Source organism: Hordeum vulgare, chromosome 7H (assembly GCF_904849725.1).
Source record: "Hordeum vulgare subsp. vulgare chromosome 7H, MorexV3_pseudomolecules_assembly, whole genome shotgun sequence".
Classification (NCBI taxonomy): domain Eukaryota; kingdom Viridiplantae; phylum Streptophyta; class Magnoliopsida; order Poales; family Poaceae; genus Hordeum; species Hordeum vulgare.
The window spans coordinates 49,042,315-49,061,028 of NC_058524.1; the positions used below are offsets into that span (position 1 = coordinate 49,042,315).

The 18,714-nt window shown below is 46.9% G+C and overlaps 2 protein-coding genes across 3 annotated transcripts; one reads left to right on the forward strand and one right to left on the reverse strand.

Annotated features, from left to right (window-relative positions):
* The first annotated feature begins 4,118 nt into the window (after positions 1 to 4,118).
* Positions 4,119 to 6,607, forward strand: LOC123410936 (dehydrodolichyl diphosphate synthase CPT3). The gene is made up of 3 exons (XM_045103859.1): positions 4,119 to 4,439; positions 5,171 to 5,237; positions 5,347 to 6,607. The coding sequence occupies exons 2-3, from the start codon at positions 5,214 to 5,216 to the stop codon at positions 6,232 to 6,234; spliced, it is 912 nt and encodes a 303-aa protein (XP_044959794.1). The 5' UTR covers positions 4,119 to 4,439; positions 5,171 to 5,213; the 3' UTR covers positions 6,235 to 6,607.
* Positions 6,608 to 7,772: 1,165 nt separating this feature from the next.
* LOC123412124 lies at positions 7,773 to 17,826 on the reverse strand. Of its 2 annotated transcripts, none has more exons than XM_045105070.1 (2): positions 16,556 to 17,826; positions 7,773 to 8,044 (listed from the first exon to the last, which is right to left on the reverse strand). In XM_045105070.1, the coding sequence occupies exon 1, from the start codon at positions 17,789 to 17,791 to the stop codon at positions 16,565 to 16,567; it is 1,227 nt and encodes a 408-aa protein (XP_044961005.1). In that variant the 5' UTR covers positions 17,792 to 17,826; the 3' UTR covers positions 7,773 to 8,044; positions 16,556 to 16,564. The 2 variants fall into 2 exon arrangements, with proteins under 2 accessions (XP_044961005.1, XP_044961004.1); XM_045105069.1 differs by having other exon boundaries at positions 16,552 to 17,822.
* Between the last annotated feature and the right edge of the window lie 888 nt (positions 17,827 to 18,714).

Below are 18,714 nucleotides of genomic sequence, written 5' to 3' on the forward strand. Positions count from 1 at the left end.
AGGAAATGCGAAATCGAAAACAAGAGGATCTTGAAATTAACCTAATACAGAAAGGACTCAGACTAGGATTGGTGGTGGATATGTGGTGGTGATATATGGCAGCAAGGATGATGGTGGCATGTTGGTGGTATATGGCAACAACGATGATGATAGCGTAGTGGTGGTATATGGCAACGATGAAAGATGGCGTGGTGGCGGCATGATGATGTTTGCTGTGTATCCCTTGCAACGGCGCCAGAAAATAGTTGTGTCGACGGCACCAGGAATCCTTCAGCTGCGGCTACGCCTTAAGGGACTTCCTAGGCAAGTATGCAAAGGATTTCCCCCGTGGCCTTGGAGCCTTGCATTGGTGTTCCCTCGAAGCGGAAAGGGTGATGTAGCACAACGATGGTAAGTATTTCCCTCAGTTTGAGAACCAAGGTATCAATCCGGCGGAGGAGTATCTCAAGATCCTGCACAAACACAAAAGCTTGCACCCAACGCTATGAAGGGGTTGTCAATCCCTTATAGATTGTTTGCCAAGTGAGAACTGAAAGCAACAAAGTAACAAAGCAAAAGTAAAAGCGGAGGTGTAAACGATGGATGTGAATAGACCCGGGGGCCGTAGTGTTTACTAGTGGCTTCTCTCATGACAGCAAGTAGACGGTGGGTGAACAAATTACCGTCGAGCAATTGATAGAACCGCGCAAAGTCGTGACGATATCTATGCAATGATTATATCTATAGGCATCACATCCGACACAAGTAGACCGATACTTTCTGCATCTACTACTATTACTCCACACATCGACCGCTATCCAGCATGCATCTAGTGTATTAAGTCCATAAGAACAGAGCAACGCCTTAAGCAAGATGACATGATGTAGAGGGATAATCTCAAACCAATGATAAAAACCCCATCTTTTTACCCTTGATGGCAACTACTTGATGTGTGCCTTGCTGCCCCTACTGTCACTGGGAAAGGTCACCATATGGCAGAACCCAAAATCAAGCACTTCTCCCATTGCAAGAATCATAGATCTAGTTGGCCAAACAAAACCTAAGACTCAGAGAGACTTACAAGGATATCAAATCATGCATATAAGAAATCAACAAAGACTCAAATATATATCATAGATAATCTGATCACAAATACACAATTCATCGGATCTCGACAAACACACCGCCAAAGAAGATTACATCGGATAGATCTCCATGAAGATCATGAAGAACTTTGTATTGAAGATCCAAGAGAGAAAAGAAGCCATCTAGCTACTAACTACGGACCCGTAGGTCTGAAGTGAACTACTCACGAGTCATTGGAGGGGCGATGATGATGATGAAGAATCCCTCCAACTCCAAAGTCCCCTCCGACAGGGTGCCGGGAAGGGTCTCCAGATGAGATCTCGCGGAAACGGAAGCTTGCGGCGGCGGAAAAGTATTTTCGACGCTCCCCTGATTTTTTACGGAATATTTGGGAATTTATAGGCCAAAGACCTAGGTCAGGGGGCGGCCAGGGAGGCCACAAGCCTGCCCACCGCCGCCTCCCCCCTGGTGGTAGAGTGGGGGCTTGTGGGCTCCCTGGAGCCCACCTGGCCTGGCCCAAAGGCCCCCCTGATCTTCTTCTATTCGGGAAAAAATCATTTGGGGGTTTGTCTTTCGTTTGGACTCCATTCCAAAATCAGATCTGAAAAGAGTCAAAACCACGGAAAAAACAGGAACTGGCACTTGGTACTGAATTAATAAGTTAGTCCCAAAAAAGATATTAAAGGTACATAAAACAACCAAAGAAGACAAAATAACAGCGTGAAACCATCAAAAATTATAGATACGTTTGAGACGTATCATGTGACAACCTGTGAGCAGAACTCAAAACTCTAAAGGACTAGACACTAAGACCAACAACTCGACACGACGATGTAACCGCAAATCCAACAAAGCAAAATACTTAAAAGACTATGCAAAGGCTCGGATTGGTTCGGATATGATGATCTAACCCTTTTTTGTGTGGCTTTTCCGTGGACTATAGGTATGAAGAACCGATGTGATCTAACTACAAAAAAATGGTAAAATCTCACCGAGCAACCTGGAAATTTGATACCACTTGAGAGATGCAAAGTTGTCCTTGTCTTTCAATGAGATGGTGGTTATCGTTTTGGTGGAGTAGACTTTGACGATCAAGCTACGAACGTGTGAGGACATCGCGTCTTAGCAATCGCTAAACCAACTCCGAGAGGTTATTGACCACGCCGGAGCACGATCAACCTAACCACGAGGTTTGTTTCCTGCACACAAACGAAGAACAAGCAAGAAACTAAGATTGCAATCTGGATATTGCAAATATAAGAGGAAAGCTTTATTGATGAAAGTGGGGTTTTGTGACGTCTTTATCTGGTCGTGGAACACAAACGAAGAACGCGAAGTTGCAGCTATGGCAAACTTGTAATCTAAACAAAAACCAAGTCTAAAAGGCGCCCTAAGGGTTGTATATATGAGGGAATAGAGGAGGAATTTCGTGACCCCTTGGAGGAGGGGTCCCAAACTGACCCTAACTCAGTTTCCCCACACATACGGACTCTAAAAATAGCCTATAATATGATATTTCAAAATTACATGGGCCTGGCCCAAAAATAAGGTGGTGCAACACGTATAATAGCCTATGGATGAAATTTATAAAGTGACGTCTTGAATATTCCGTCCAAGCCTTCATGTTCTCCTTATGGTGGCTTCAAAGTGCGAAAATCACCAGTGAAAATTTCATTGTTCTTCCCCGCGCGTGCACCTTCTTTTTCATGCTTGATCCCGCTCCAATAGACATCCTTCTTGTTCATGCTAGGTCCTTCATTCATAAGTACAACAAAAGTATCTAACTTAGGCAACATCATATGTTCATGAACATTAGAAAGATTTCCAAGAAACGAAAATACCTGGTAATTCAATTGGCGTGCGCGAGCTCTAATAACCGGTCGAGTATGTATAGCAACTCGAGTTGTGGGTGTAACAATGGTATTAATGTCCTCATCAAAGACCGTCGTCGGAGTTGAGAAATCGAAGGACAACAGTGTGCCCAATACCCCGCGCGTGTTACTGCCCTGCTCACATTTGCAACCCATGGGAACATCTGCCATTGTTGTAACATAGGAGAGTTGCACAACGCTGACCACCCTCTACCGTGAGTTGTGACCTGTGAGGTTAGCGTCGTTGCCCCGTAGTGCCGCTCAAGGACGTGCCCCTGTTGCAAACGGAGAGGCCGCAACACTCTTGAAGTGGCAAAGTGGCACCGTTGCTCGGATGCAGCGCTCGTGGCGGCTATCGGAGTTCCGTTGGAGCTCTCTCCTAGCTGCAATGGAGCACTCGACGGCGGCTCTCGAAGATGCATTGCAGCTCTCGACGTGCTGCAATGAAACGCTCGCCAACGGCTCTCGGAGCCGTGTTGTGACAGATCGCTGGTCGACGTTGCCGGAGATGCAATGCAGCGTTTGCTGGCAATTGTTGGTGCTGAAACGCTGCGGTCGTTGGCGCTAGCAGTTCTATAGGGGAGGAACTGGTGCTTCGACGCAACTTTGTCGGCGAGCGTTGGTGTTGCCACGCAGTGCTGCCGGAGCTGCGATGAAGCGCTCACGATGATGCAGAGAAGGCTGATGGCTCAAGCTCGATCAGCGCTTGCCGACGGCTTCGGACTATGGTGTTGTAATACAGTCCCGTCGATGATTGTACGAGGGGAAACGACGGTGTGAGAGGTAAAGCTAGCGACCAACATCGTCGACAAGTACGACCCCTGCAGCGGCTGTGAGGCAGACGACGACCCAGAGGACGGAAGAAAGCAACAAATGTGTACGCGATGGGAGAGAACAACCCAGCGTTGCGTTGATCGATTCACCTGTTACGCGCGACGGATCCAATGGCTCTTGACCCGACTGGTTTTCTATGGAAATCAACCGGATGACACCTAGCGGTGACCCACTTAAAAACTAACGATTCAGTGGCTTAAGTTCTTTTAAACAAGCGAATCATAAAAGTGACATGTATTAGTATTACAAACTTTCCAAAAGCAACAAGTGACGAATAATCGAATTCCCCTGATTTTTGATGCCCACCCAATCGAGAAAAACGGACGGCTGGCTGCGAAAGGCCCAAGTCGCCGTCGGCCAGGACACGCACGGCAGGTAGGCAACGGAAGGAATCTTCGCGAGCTCTCCTTTTCCCTCCGTGGCGCGCCGCCGGCCTCCCGTCCCCCTCCCCCGCCGTCGCGCTCGTACGGGCGAGATCCGCACGGCCACAACTGCCAACTCCCACCCGCTCGCTGTCCTGCCCGTCCCAATCCGCCACGAGATCGGCCGGCGCCTCTTCTTCTCCTCTTGCCCACCTCAGCCACTCGCTTCTCGAGCTCGAGCTCGCATCTCTGCTCCGGAGCCCCGGTAGCGCCGCTCCTCCTCCGCTCCCCGACCGTCATCCCGCAGGTAAGCCGAGGCTAATCTTTCTCTGTTGTGTGATCACTCCATGGGTGTGCCGCGAGCTGCCGCTTGCCCGCAACGTGTTCGACGGAATTGCCGTGAGGTTGAGGTGTATGTAGTATGCGCCTGTGCTTTGCTTTCTTAAGCTGCTGCTGGCTACCCTATCCTGATTGTTGCCGGTTCTGCTTAGAAGTCATCCGATCGGAATTACTTGTATCTGAGCAGCAGTTTTGAAGAAGCTTCTGTCTGATAGGAATTTGACCATGTGGGTAAAAAAAAATGCATGCTTTGTGCTACATGCATATGCTTGTTTAAGGAAAGGAAATCTGCTTGTTCAGGAAGTTGTTGACATGTTGTCGTCTGGATAGGTGCCCTGTTGCTTCTACTCTCGAACCCAGTGAACCTCGTCGTCGTGTCGCTTTAGCCGATCTTTTGAGCAGCTGAAATCTGGTGCTGCAAGTCCGGAGTCGTCTTTCTGTCCCAAGTTCCATTTTGTCTATAGGATCTATTTGATAGTACAAGAAGGATCACGTCTCTTTTGTATGTGTGTTCGTACAGTCCTGGGGAAGCATAAGCAATGAACTGTTGCCTTGACATCTGCTTTTCTTCGCAGTGCCGCTTAATCCTGTAATACTGATAATATACATCTCACACCCATTTTCTGATGGTGATCGTTCGCTTGTTGACCTTTCCCATGCAAGGAAGTCTGAAACCTATGTTCTTTTTCCTGTTTGCAGGTTTGAGACCGGTGCATTGCTTGGTTGACCCCTACTTGTGGAAATGCTTGATTCACTTATTAGTCATGTAATAAGATTCTCAAACAGCTCTGACTCATTTTCTGCTGCGCTGTCATCTTACTTTATCTGACACGTAGTACAATCACTGATGTGCCATATTTATCTTGTTGGTCCAGGACCCGAAGGTGTTGAATGAGAAGAAGCCTGATGAGATAATTGCGACTGGTGTTGTTGAAAGTCTGAAGAATTTTCTACGTAAGTGCATCATAGCTGTCCTCTCATATGGCCCAATGCCTAAACACATCGCGTTTATTATGGACGGGAACCGCAGATATGCTAAATCCAGAAGTATCAAGCAAGGCACGGGTCATAGTGTAGGCTTCTCTGCTCTAATGGCAAGTCTTATCTACTGTTATGAAATGGGTGTCAAGTACATCACGGTGTACGCGTTCAGCATCGACAACTTTAAACGCGACCCTAGTGAGGTGCAGACCCTGATGGAGTTAATGGAGGAAAAGATCAACGAGCTGTTGGAAAACAAGAATGTCATCAACAAGGTCAACTGCAAGATCAACTTCTGGGGGAACCTGGACATGCTTCCCGAACCAGTGCGGCTAGCAGCTCATAAGCTGATGGCGAGCACCGCCGAGAATACAGGATTGGTCTTCTCAGTCTGCATGCCATACAATTCGACTTCTGAGATCGCCAACGCCGTCACCGAGCTCTGCAAAGAACGGAGGGGTACGATGCAGGGGCAGCAGCATGCAGGCGGCTGCAATGGACGAGCCGCGAACGGCGGCGCACGTTCGGATATCTCGGTGGCCGACCTGGATCGCCATATGTACACCGCCGGCTGCCCGGACCCGGACATTGTGATCCGAACCTCGGGCGAGACCCGGCTGAGCAACTTCCTCCTGTGGCAGACAACATTTAGCCATCTGCAGAGCCCAGACCCCCTCTGGCCTGAGTTCTCCTGGAGGCACCTCGTCTGGGCGATACTGCAGTACCAGAGAGCCTACCCGTACATCGAGCAGAACAAAGCTCTGGTTAAGAAGCAGCTGTGAACTAGGGGGTCTCGTCCCCTTCCTAAGGAGATATATGCATATGGTAATCAAGAACATACAATAATAACAGAACAGGCGGCTGGCAGAGAAGCATCCGTCTGTGAATAAGGGATCTGATCTCCTCTTGGAGGAGATAAGCAGATACCAAGAAAAGATAGTTACAGCAACCTGTTGAAAGTTGGCCCTTACTGTTTTTAGTGTATGAGAGGGGTGTAATTATGGGAACCATGTGTATTATGTTGTACAATTCTTTGTTTTGGCTGTTGCGTTAAACGTTGGCTTGCCACTTAGCCTGAACACGGAGCCAAATCAAGAAAATTGTAAAGTGTTGCAATATATAATATAATCAGTACTCCAAGGCATATATAATTTACATTTGCCTCGTTTTCATAGCTACAAGAAGCTTGTTGTTAGGGACTCTGCTGTTGATGCTATATACTCAGAATTTTGGGACGGAGGTAAGCTTATGATTCCTAGGTTGCTTCGGTTTGAGAATGATATTGATGTTGGGGAAGAGGTTGTTCTCATGACTACCCCTTGCATCCATCTATGGTTTCTTAGGCTTAATCTGTAGGTTACTGCCATTCAACCAAAATGCTATGGCAACTAGTGAAATTCCCCATCAAATGTCTTGGACAATGAGGCCTGCTTTGTTGTATCTCTAACCAGTTTATGCAATTATTTTTGCTCTCATCTCATTTTAGTAGTTCACTGTACTGAAATTGCTGCCTTGCTAACCTCATCAATCTGCCGTTTTGTTTGTATTAAGATAAAGACTGAAGGGAGCGTTTACCAGTCCCGATGTGTCGTTTTACCACTTAAATTGCATTCTTCCAACTGTATAGAATGTGATTTATTGTCTGCGCGAAATGGAACAAAGGTCACGCAGAATTCGTACAGTCAGACCCCTCCGCACATGACCGGGGCACGCAATCAACAGTGTTTCTTCGGTCTCAAACCCTGAATCCTAAATTCCTTTGCTTGATGCTATTGCCAGCCTACCTAGAGGCAATGCAGTTTTGCAATGCAAAGAATAAGGTGGACAGCCACATACTACTAGAATCAGACCAATCCAGTGTTTTATTTTTCAAATCAGACCAGGCCATGGGGGTAGAAATAGTTGCAGCAGTTAGTTAGAAGCTCGAGCCTTCAGCTCAAAAAGAAAGAAAAAACTCAAGCATTTGACACACATATATCCACATCATCAACTAGTTCAGAATCGAAATTAATTAACACACAACCACGCGTGCACATGGCGAGGTAGTGTGCATATTCTACTCTCTTCTCATACCATAAAGGAGAGTAAAATAGCTCTCTGCACTAGCACTATGGGATTAAACTATGTACATATGGGTCAGAGAGCCATAAATCTAACCTCTAGATTTCCTATAACAATCATCCTGGGACGCGTGATTGCAAGCCATAATATGTACCCAGCAATTCTACAAGTTTACAGAATATTGGCATTTCTGTAGAAATGTAGAACTCGACTCCCCAACTGAATTATGACGTCATGCAGGTCTAATTAACATGGAACACAAGTACACAACCAAAATTAAAATAAACCATCTCAGCTGAAGTTTCACTTAACTAACATCAAACAGGTTTCATAACTGGAAAGGGGCTAAATTCAGATTACATTGAAGCTATTTCCACAAAACAGACTTTATATGGCTTGCATAATAGCTGCAAGCTTCCATTCCCATGACAAACAGGGAAGATGTGCCAACCAGCTGCTGCAATTCCATTTCAGCAGGATGAGTGGATGATGCTCTCATGCTCCAAATTAAGTTACTTCTAGCAACTTGACCTGAAATTCAAAGCTCTTGATTTATTGGTGACCTTCCAGAGCACATATGGTGATTCTTTTATAGGGCATGCATGAAAGTGTAGAAACTAATATGCATTGCTGACCCTAAAGTCACTTGATGAGAAATGCATCGTTTATTTCACAAGATACACGGAAATTACAAGCATGCTTGACAATTTGATCATGATTCATGCATTCCAAAGTAATCTAATACTCGAGCATTCTGCAAATTGTCCAGTAAAGAACAATGACGTAAATTAAGTTTGTCATTTTTACTGAGATATGAAGAACATATAGTGAAGCATACAAAAGGGTGCAGATTATGACTCAATTCTAAGCCTTGATATATATACACAAAGAATTCAGCTGCTAACTTCAGACTACATAGTGAAGTTTCAAGTTTCAAAATAAATAGCAAACAAGCAAGAAAATACAGTTATTTGGAACCATGGTACCATTTCAAGAAGTAGTAAGTTAACTTCCATCGTATGTTTGTAACATCTGAGAAAAATAAATCATGAAATAAACAATCAAGTAGTCCCTTCTTAAGCTTTCGATCAAATATATCAACAGCATAATAATCAAGATATATTAAGACTTGATCCAATCATATGGGCAAAAAAGAGTACAAGACACAATTAAATCAACAGCTTCAGAAAACAAATCAACTTCTACTTCTACACGGTGGTGATTTCGAAAAAAATAATTTCGAAAACAGGATACATTCATTTAAGTGAACAAGTCATAATTAAAGCATCAGATTTTAGAATATTGAGACCTCTAGGAAAATAATCTGTGAAACTGCATGGTGACAAGGAAGCTGGAGTGCCCACTAACAAAATTACATGCATTATACAACTACCTATAATACTAACAAGTCCATGAAGCTCTATGCAATTTTCAGAAACAAGTCATAATTAAAGCATCAGTCGTGAGGGAAGCGAAGCGGTATGCGGGGGGGGGGGGGGGGGGGGTCTGCTGTGGCGGCAGCAAAGGCGACTGCCGTTCCGGTGGATGCAGATCTTGGCGAGAAGGGCGGGGGGTCTAACGCCGATCATGAGTGCGGAGGTGAGATCAGCACCTCCCTCCCCGACGACGGGAAGACTTTCGCGGAGCCCCGGCAGCCGTCGCGTGAGACCAAGGTAAGTTCTGGACTTCCTTCTTTTTCACATGGCTGTTCTGCAGGTGTTCATCGTCGCTGGGAGGTCCGTTTCTCGATTTCTAAGGATGCATCTAGGGTAGATCAGTTTGGTTTGCTAGTCGTTCATCATTCGTCTGGGTGGGAGACGATTAGAGATGCGGAGGGAGATATTCTTGCAGGTTGCTATCTTATTCCAAATGATCTGAGGATCGGGTTAGAGATTGACATGGATGGATTTCATGTTTTGTTGCTAAAACCTTCTTCCTTGGGGAGCGATTGTGGGGAGAAGATTCAGAATGCTTTGGTTCCTTCTCGTGTGGGTGGGAGATTCTGGGTTCTTGCAGATCAGAATGACGATTCGGACGTCGAGGATGATGCTCCTTCGTGCTCTTCGGTTCCATCTCCGATCTCTCCAGCAACGCCTTTGGGGGTGTCGATGGAGTGTAAGTTGCAGCAAGACTACCCATTACCAACGAAGAAGAAGGGTGCTCCCCGGCCGAAACCTTGGATCGGGCCACTTCCGAAGGTAAGTAGAAATCCAATTTCTCTAGGTGACTTTCTTATTCCTGGTTGCTGGCCTCCAGTAATTTTGAATCAACGTCAGCGAAAACAGAGGTCCCCGATGCAGTCTCCGTCGGCTGTGCCGTTGATGGCGCAGTCGACGCGCAGTCTGCGGGATTGTTTCCTCGCGGCTGCTCTTTCGGCGGACGGGCCGGCCCCTTCTTCATCGGCGCGCGCTGATCCGTAGGCTGGGTATTTGGCCCAGTCGGGTTTAAGTCGGCCTGATGTTGGGCTGGTGGATCGCCAGAAGGACTCTGGCCTAGGTGGCCAGGCTATACGTAAGATTGCTAGGGTTGGCTTCCCTCGTCAGCAGTCTGGTCGTGCGTCGCGTGTTCCTCCCCATCGGTCGCCTGCCATGGCTGGAACAGGAGCGCCATTGCCGCAATCTCAGCGCGCGCCGGTGGCTAGGAATCAGGGTTCAGGCAATTCTCGTGGCCAGGGGCCTCGCATGCCTCATCAACCTACTGCAAAGCCCGCCTCTGTGGCGGTGGGGGTGCAGGCCGCTTCTAGTGCTGGCGAGTCGGGAGGGCATGCTGGGGCTGATGTCAATCGCATGCAGCCCCGCGGACGGTGGGGAGACGATGGAGTTAACGCTTACGGCGCCGGCCAGCATCGTGGGTCGTCGTCGCATGGTGGTGGTCGAGGTTATGCTTGGCAGTCTAATGCAGGTCCGGGACAGGGTTTCTCGGGTCCCACAAGGAATTTTGTGCCGGGGCCGGCAGGTCCCAAGGGGGGTGGATATCGGCAACGGTGGGGAGGTCGTGGTGGTGGTAGGAGACCGTCGCCTCAGGTGGATTCTGCTGCTGCCGACAAGGTTGTGCAGGCGCAGCCCGAGGCGCCTCCAACTTCGCTTCCTGCGCCGCTAGGTGCTGTCGAGACTGCTATGGCTGCGGACAAAGGTGTTGTGGTTCCCCGGATAGAGGGAGGAGACCGTCCAACAAAGTGGGCGCGTAAGAAGGAAAAGATGACGTGTTATCGGTGTGGTGAGAATGGGCACTTTGTGTCCGAGTGCTCGGCTGTTCTTTGTGAGCTATGTCTTAAGCCCGTGCATGGATCTTCTGCGTGCCCTCTTATGACGGGTCCGATGCCCGTTATGGCTATTTACGGGGTTTGTTCTGAGGAGCTTATGTTCTTTGAGTCCCCTGCTGTGTCCACATCGACGCATATGCCAGATGTGGCACTTATTGGTAAGATCACCGTGGCCAGTGGTAAGATGACTGTTGACCAGGTGGTCCAACAGCTTCGAGATCTTGTATCATCAACTTTTCGGTGGGAGCCTATTGCGATCTCGGAATCTGTTTTCAAGGTGGTGTTTCCTTCCAAAGATGATCTGGCTCGTTTACTAAAGTTTGGCATGTGCAGAGTGCCAAGCACGAGTTGCACCCTGGAGCTTGATGTATGGACGGGTGATGAGCCTCAGGGGGTTCCTCTTGACCAGGTCTGGGTTTGCTTTTATGGTGCTCCGTCTAAGGCAGTCAATGATTTCTCCGTGGCTTGGAGTTTTGGCTCCCTCATTGGTAAAACGGAGCAAGTGGATATGGTGTACACGCGTGCTAACGGAGCGGTACAGGTGTTTGTGAGTGTTCTTGATAGTGGACTGATTCCGGAGGAAGTACTTTGGATTTTCGAGGGTAAGAGATTTACCCTTCGTCTTCAGATCGAGAGCCCATCGGCGGCTGTTCAGGTCACGGTGGATCCTGACGTTGATATGCCAGACAGGGATGGTGACTCGGGTGCTAATAATGTGGACAAAGGAAATATTCCTCCTCATTCTGATGTTGCTCCTGGGTCGGCTGCGGTGGAACCGACGGCGGGGGAGGGCGCGTCGGCATCTAGTGGCGCTGTAGGGACCCCTGGGTCACAGTTGCGCTTCGGTTCCTTCTAGCCAGAGGCGATGCCGGTCAGACTCGTTGATTATGTTCAGATGCCGGCTCATGATGTTCATCATACACAGATGAAACGGTCCTTTGGGAAGCAAGCGGCCAGTGCCTCGCTGCAACCCTCATCTCCGGCTGTGGGCCTACAGCCGATTTCCCTGGATCGTTACTTGCTTCAGGTCAAACAGGAGGAAGCTAGGATAGCGTTGGCTGTGCCGAGTTTGGGGACAGTCCAGGAGGACTCTGGGACCCCTAATCCGAGCCTTCGGGCTGAGATGATTGTCGTTGACTCTCCGGTGGCTTCGGTGTTGGAGACGACTGATATTGGGGGAGGTAACTCGGTGGGGTGTTCTTTCTCCAAGGATGCGGTCATTCAGTTTGGGGGTATTCCAGATCCTGTGGCTATGGACAAGAGGGTTAGCGACCGGATTTAGGGGCAGCCTGATGCAGATGACTTGCAGATGGGTCATGCAACGCGTGTTGCAAAATTGAAGGATGTTGAATCGTCTACAGGTATGTCGGTTAATTTGGAGCATTCTATTTTGCAATTTTCCCCTCTTGAGATTATTGATAAAGCCACGGCTATCGGGGTTTCGCTTGGTAATTCTAATGTTGAAGTTGCGAAATCTATTAATGAGCTATTGGACCTAGAGGTAGATAGGGCTCTGGATATTGTTAGGAACTTGGCGGCGGTCAAGCCGATGACTGATGCAGAGATTAGTGACCTTGGGGGGCTGAATTCTTTATGTGAGAATATGTATCCCATAGATGAGCTTAAGGAGGGTCAAGATTCGTTTCTTGATAATAGTTTAGGTGCTGAGGGTGCTTGTCAAATTGACTCAGGTGCTCCTGGTTATACGGACCAGGGACATGGGGAGAAAATTAAACGGACATGGAAAAGAAAAGTTTATCCGGTGTCGGCTGTCTGTAGGAGTGCCCGTTTTAAAACTGCTAAGAAATTCTATGATGAAAGATGAGAGGAATTTTTTGGAATAGCAGAGGTCTACGTGACTTGGCTAAAACAAGATTCCTTGCTGACGCCACAGTGGAGCATCAGCTAGACTTTATTGCCGTTCTGGAGACAGGGAGAGATAAGTTCTCTTCTCAGTTTCTGAGTTCTCTCTCCGCAGGGATTGATTTTGATTGGCATTGTCTACCTCCAAGAGGAAGATCTGGGGGGTCTTACTTGGAGTCAAATGTGACACACTACAGGTTAGGGAAGTAGTGTTTGGCGATTTTGAGGTCAAATTTAAAATTACATCCAAAATGGATGGTTTTAGGTGGGCTCTTGTAGCGGTTTATGGTGCTGCTCAGCCTGAACTTAAATCTGAATTCTTGGCGGATTTAGTTCGCATATGCGATGAACAATTGCCATTACTGATAGGTGGTGATTTCAATATTATTCGATGGGCATATGAAAAGAATAATAACAATTTTGATGGTAGATGGCCATTTTTGTTCAATACTATTATTGAGAGCCTTGAATTGCGGGAGATAGAACTCACAGGTAGGAATTTCACTTGGGCAAATTCCCTGCCGAAACAAACTTTTGAGAAGTTAGATAGAGTTCTTACCAGTGTAGATTGGGAACAGAAATTCCCTCTGGTTACAGTCCGTGCACTCCAAAGGGCGATCTCCGATCATACCCCCTGCTGTTGGATACTGGGGATGCATCGCATCTGGGTAATCGAGACAGTTTCTCTTTCGAATCCAGCTGGTTTTTAAGAGAGGGCTTTGTGGAGATGATTGCCAGGGAATGGAATAGGACTTTGGGGGGCTCATCGAGTGTAGAACGATGGCAAAATAAAATTAGACACCTGAGACAATACCTTCGTGGCTGGGCTAAGCATGTATCGGGGACTTATAAAGATGAGCGGGAAAGGCTCATTTACTTTATTGATGAGCTGGATCGAAAGGCTGAGTACTGTTTGCTGGATGAAAATGATCGTCAAGTCAGATTTGAGGCTGAACAAAGGCTTCGTACTCTTCTTAGAGAGGAGGAGATGAAGTGGGCGAATAGAGCAAAAGTTAAAGCAATCATACTTGGGGATAATAACACTAAGTTCTTCCATTTAGTAGCCAATGGCAAGCACAAGAAGAAGAGGATAGTGCAGCTTGAACAGGATGAGGGTACAATAGTAGGTCATGAGAACTTAAAATTGTATATCTCAAACTATTATAAACAGCTTTTTGGTGCTCATCATGATAGTTTTGTGACTATGGACGAGCACCAGGTAGCAGATATTCCCCAAGTTGGGGAGGCTGATAATGAGTCTTTATCTGCTCCTTTCTCGAAGAAAGAGGTGCTTGACGCTATAGGAGGTTTGAAGAGTGGCAAGGCCCCTGGTCCTGATAGGTTTCCGGCGGAGTTTTACAAAAACTGTTGGCATATCATCAAGGTGGATCTTATGGCAATGTTTGATGATTTGTACGCTAGTAATCTCCAACTCTTCCATCTGAATTTTGGTACTATTACGTTGATACCAAAGAAGGAAGGGGCGACACGTATTGAGCAGTTTCGCCCGATTTGTTTGCTTAATGTTAGTTTTAAAATATTCACAAAGGTTGGAACGGATAGACTAACAAAGATGGCGCATTCTGTGGTGCAATCTACGCAAACCGCATTTATGCCTGGGCGTAATATCCTTGAAGTGGTAGTGGTTCTCCATGAGACTCTACACGAAATTCACTCAAAGAAACTTGATGGAGTGATCTTTAAAGTGGATTTCGAAAAGGCATATGACAAAGTCAAATGGTCCTTCTTGCAACAAACCTTGCGGATGAAGGGGTTCGATGAGGTTTGGAGAAAACACATAAATTCCTTTACTACAAGAGGGAGTGTCAGAATCAAGGTCAATGATGATATTGGTCACTTCTTCCAGACACTTAAGGGGCTAAGACAAGGGGATCCAATGTCCCTTATTCTTTTCAATATTGTTGCGGATATGTTGGCTCTGCTGATCAAGAGAGCTAACGAAAAGGACCTTGTAGCTGGATTAGTACCTCATCTGGTGGATGGGGATGTATCTATTCTACAATATGCTAATGATACGATTCTCTTTATGGAGCATGATTTAGTCAAAGCTAAAAATCTTAAGCTCATCCTGTGCCTTTTTAAACAGTTATTTGGGTTGAAGATTAACTTCAATAAAAGTGAGTTGTTTTGTTTTGGTGAAGCCAAAAACCAACAACATGTCTATAATCAGCTGTTTGGGTGTGTGGCTGGGGACTTACCTTTTACATACTTAGGATTTCCCATTCACCATCGTAAACTTACAAATGCTGAGTGGAAATGCATTGAGGAGCGGTTTGAAAAGAAACTTAGTAGTTGGAAAGGCAAGCTTCTTTCTTACGGAGGTAGGTTAGTGCTGGTCAATTCAGTATTAACAAGTATGCCTATGTTCCTCCTATCTTTTTTTTAGATACCTGTGGGGGTACGGAAAAGATTGGATTTCTACCGATCTCGCTTTTTCTGGCAAAGTGATGAGGTTAAGACTAAGTATAGGTTGGCTAAATGAGATATTATCTGTCGCCCTAAAGATCAAGGAGGTTTAGGAATTGAAAATTTGGAAACCAAAAATAGATGTCTTCTCAGCAAGTGGATGTTTCGATTATCGATGGAATCCAAAGGAATGTGGGTACAAATTCTGACGAATAAGTACCTACACTCCAAATCTTTATCTCAGGTTGCGGCGAGACCTTTTGACTCGCCTTTCTGGAAGGGTCTGATGCGGGTAAAAAACTCATTCTTCCACATATCGAGGTTTATCATTGGAAATGAGGGATTGACTAGATTCTGGGAAGACTCCTGGTTAGGAGATGAGCCTTTGGCTCTTCAATATCCGCAGCTGTACCATATTGCCCAACGACGACAAGTGTCAGTGGCAGCAGTATTTCGTGAGATACCCCTTAATATTCAATTCCGCAGATCTCTAGTTGGTGATAGATGGGTTTCCTGGTTGCATCTGGTTAGAAGGTTAATAGAGGTTAACCTCTTTGATAGGAGTGATCGAATCTCCTCGAGATTAACACCGAATGGGTTGTTCACGGTTAAATCCATGTATTCTGATCTTATTGATTCAATACCTATTCCATAATCCAAGCATATTTGGAAGGTCAGAGTTCCTCTTAGAATTAAAGTTTTCTTGTGGTTCGTTCACAAGGGAGTTATTTTAACTAAGGATAATTTGGCCAAACGGAATTGGAAAGGTAGCACCAAATGTTGTTCCTGTCCAAGAGTAGAGAGTATTCAGCACCTCTTTCTCGATTGTCCTATGGCTAAACTTGTTTGGCACTCAATTCATATTGCTTTTAACATCCCTCCTCCTGTTAACTTGAACTCGTTATTTGGAACGTGGTTACAGGGAATTGATGTTCAATTGACCAAATCTATTCGTGTCGGAGCATGTGCTCTTCTTTGGGCTTTATGGAATAGCAGAAATGATTTGGTTTTTAATAGACTTCGTGATATTCACTTTCTGCAGGTTATCTTCAGAATTACCACACTGATCCGTACATAGTCGTTACTAACTCCTGTGGCAGCCAGGGAACCTATGGTTACTGGGTGTGTCCGTTGGAAGATGGTAGCATAGGGTATCTTCAACCGGTTTGGATGGCGGCATATTAATAGGATAGGTGTTTAGTCATCTATATCTTTTAGCCACTTCAGGCCTCGGCACGATGTTCGCCATGTATCTTTTTTTATATTTTTCTATACTTTGTACTTGCTGGAGACTAAATAAATAAATCTTACCAATAGTAAATTACCGAGTGGCTTGGTGAGCAATTTCAACGGCAATTAAGTATCTAGATCGACCAAAGTAGAAACTAAATAAATAAATCTTACCAATAGTAAATTACCTACTCTAGATCAATCGAAGTAGTAACAAGAGATATAAATGTAACAAACGGATCAAATAGGAGACTACCTACTCCATGCTATCAAGCATCTTGAAGCTTCTCGTCATCATCTGCGGCAGGCAGAGGTGCCATCCGCAAAAAGAACGGAAAAGCAGGACCTCTGTGAGGCCTACCCTCGTAGTTGAGCGCATTGTTGAGAAACATTTCCAGCTTGACGGTGTTGAGATTGAGCACGAGAAGATAGGAGTCAGTATTCCTTATGGACCAGAACTCCATGTAGACATAGCCGGCCCTCATTGCCAGGATGCGCATCCTCTTCATCCACTGGTCACGACGAAGCCTCTTCAGGTAGGGAAACTGATTCAGCAGGGAGACCTCCTTCTTGACCACCCATCCGCCATTGGCGTCACGGACCAAGAGCAGCACGCGTTGGTCCTTGCTGGACACGATGCACAGCCCGCCGTGCTCCGCCATGTGCGCCACGCAGTAGGATTCGCCGACGGGGACCGGCACGGTCATGTACGACCACGCCATGGTTGTCGTGTCAACCAGCAGTACCTCCTCCTTCGCTTCGTAATAATGGTCCTTCTTGGTGTTGGACCGCCAGTAAACGAACCGCCCGGCGGCAATGCCGTCGGTGTAGGGCCAGGCGAACCTGTAGCGCACCGAGCCGTTCTCGACCCAGCTGCGGGTACGGGAGGAGAAGACGACCGAGGCGTCGTCGCTGCAGGGATCGGGCTGGATGGCGATGACCTGGAACGAGGCGTCGGCCTCGTCGGCGACGATGGCGTAGCGGAACGGGCGGAAGTAGTGGGGCGGCTTGAAGAAGACGGCGGTCCGGTCGAGGGGGTCGTACACGGCGAGGTCCGTGCTGTAGCGGCCGAGCGAGAAGAGGAGGAAGCCGCCGTCGCAGCCGCGGAGGCGCCAGTCGTCGGCGTCGTCGACCTCGGGGTGGTACAGGAAGTAGAAGTCGCCGTCCACCGCGGCGGAGGCCAGCTCGGGGTTGTTGCGCGAGGGGGCCCTGATGAAGCAGGTTTCATGGTCGTAGAGCGGGAACTGCTCGGGGCCGCGGTCGGTGACGAAGACGCCGACGAGCGGGGGCCTGCGGAGGGAGCCGAAGCGGCGGAAGACGGCCGGGTCGGACGCCACGCGGCCCCAGCGCTTGCAGACGCGGGCGGCGCTGGCGAGCGACGCCATGTCGGGGAGGCGGTGGAGTACCTTCCCCAGGAGTTCGGCGCCGAGGGCGGCCACGGGCGGGGTCGTGAGCTTCTTGGCGCTGCCTCCCTCGCCGCTCTCCCGTGGCTCCATTTCTTTCTCACGAGATTAATTGATGGATCGCTGAACTGCTCTGCTCCGCTGAGGGGTTTCTCTTTTCTTGCGACGTTCGGCGCCAAGATGTTTCGGATGTATGGCGCCAAAAACGCTTCACCTTGGGGCTAAAAGGTTAACCGCGCGCGCCCATGTTTCGCGCCAAAATCATTTCGCATTGGCGCGAAATTTGACCCAAGCCTGCCGACGCCCTGTATATTTTATTTTATTTTATACTAGCAAAAAAACGTGCGTTGCAACGGAAGAGAAAATAACACATGCTTTGAGCGTAATATATTTTCACATGGCATCACATTTGTGTTGTCGACGATGGTCTGAGTGCTCACACAACGAAAACGCGTTTGAATGTACAATCACTCGGAATAAGATGAGAAATATGTTGTTTCTCCCAACGAGATTTTCCAAAGGTGTGCATGTGTGGTTAACGATGTTTTCTTTTCTTTCAATTTGGTTTTAATTTAATGAATATTTATTGCAATTCGTATGGTCGTCGGAAACAGAGAAAAAAAGACCGTACACTACAGATTAAGTTTGCATCAAAAATATTATTTAAGAAGTATTCAACAGCTAAAAATAACATCCTATTTAGATTCTACACAATTTTTCAATCAAATTTCATATATAACATGTTAAAATCGGAGTTACGGTTTAAAAGATATGAATAATTTTGTTTTAGATAAAATATGGATTGATTAACTGAAAAGTCAGTGTTTTGTTTTGTTAAAACAAAAAAACGTTTCGGCTGACTTAAATAGGGACGGCGGGTTGATTACCTGAAACATCAGGGAGTTTTCTGTAAAATGCAAAAAACGGTTCGGCTCTGACTAAAAGATGGACCGCGGGTTGATTATCTAAAACTGTGAGGACTTTTCTGCAAAACGACAGAAAATGGTTCGTTCTAA

Coding starts and splice junctions, on each gene's coding strand:
- LOC123412124 (XM_045105070.1), bottom strand. CDS start 17,791: ATGGAGCCACGGGAGAGCGGCGAGGGAGGCAGCGCCAAGAAGCTCACG.
- LOC123410936 (XM_045103859.1), top strand. CDS start 5,214: ATGCTTGATTCACTTATTAGTCAT. Junction 5,238..5,346: donor TTGATTCACTTATTAGTCAT/GTAATAAGATTC, acceptor TTGTTGGTCCAG/GACCCGAAGGTGTTGAATGA.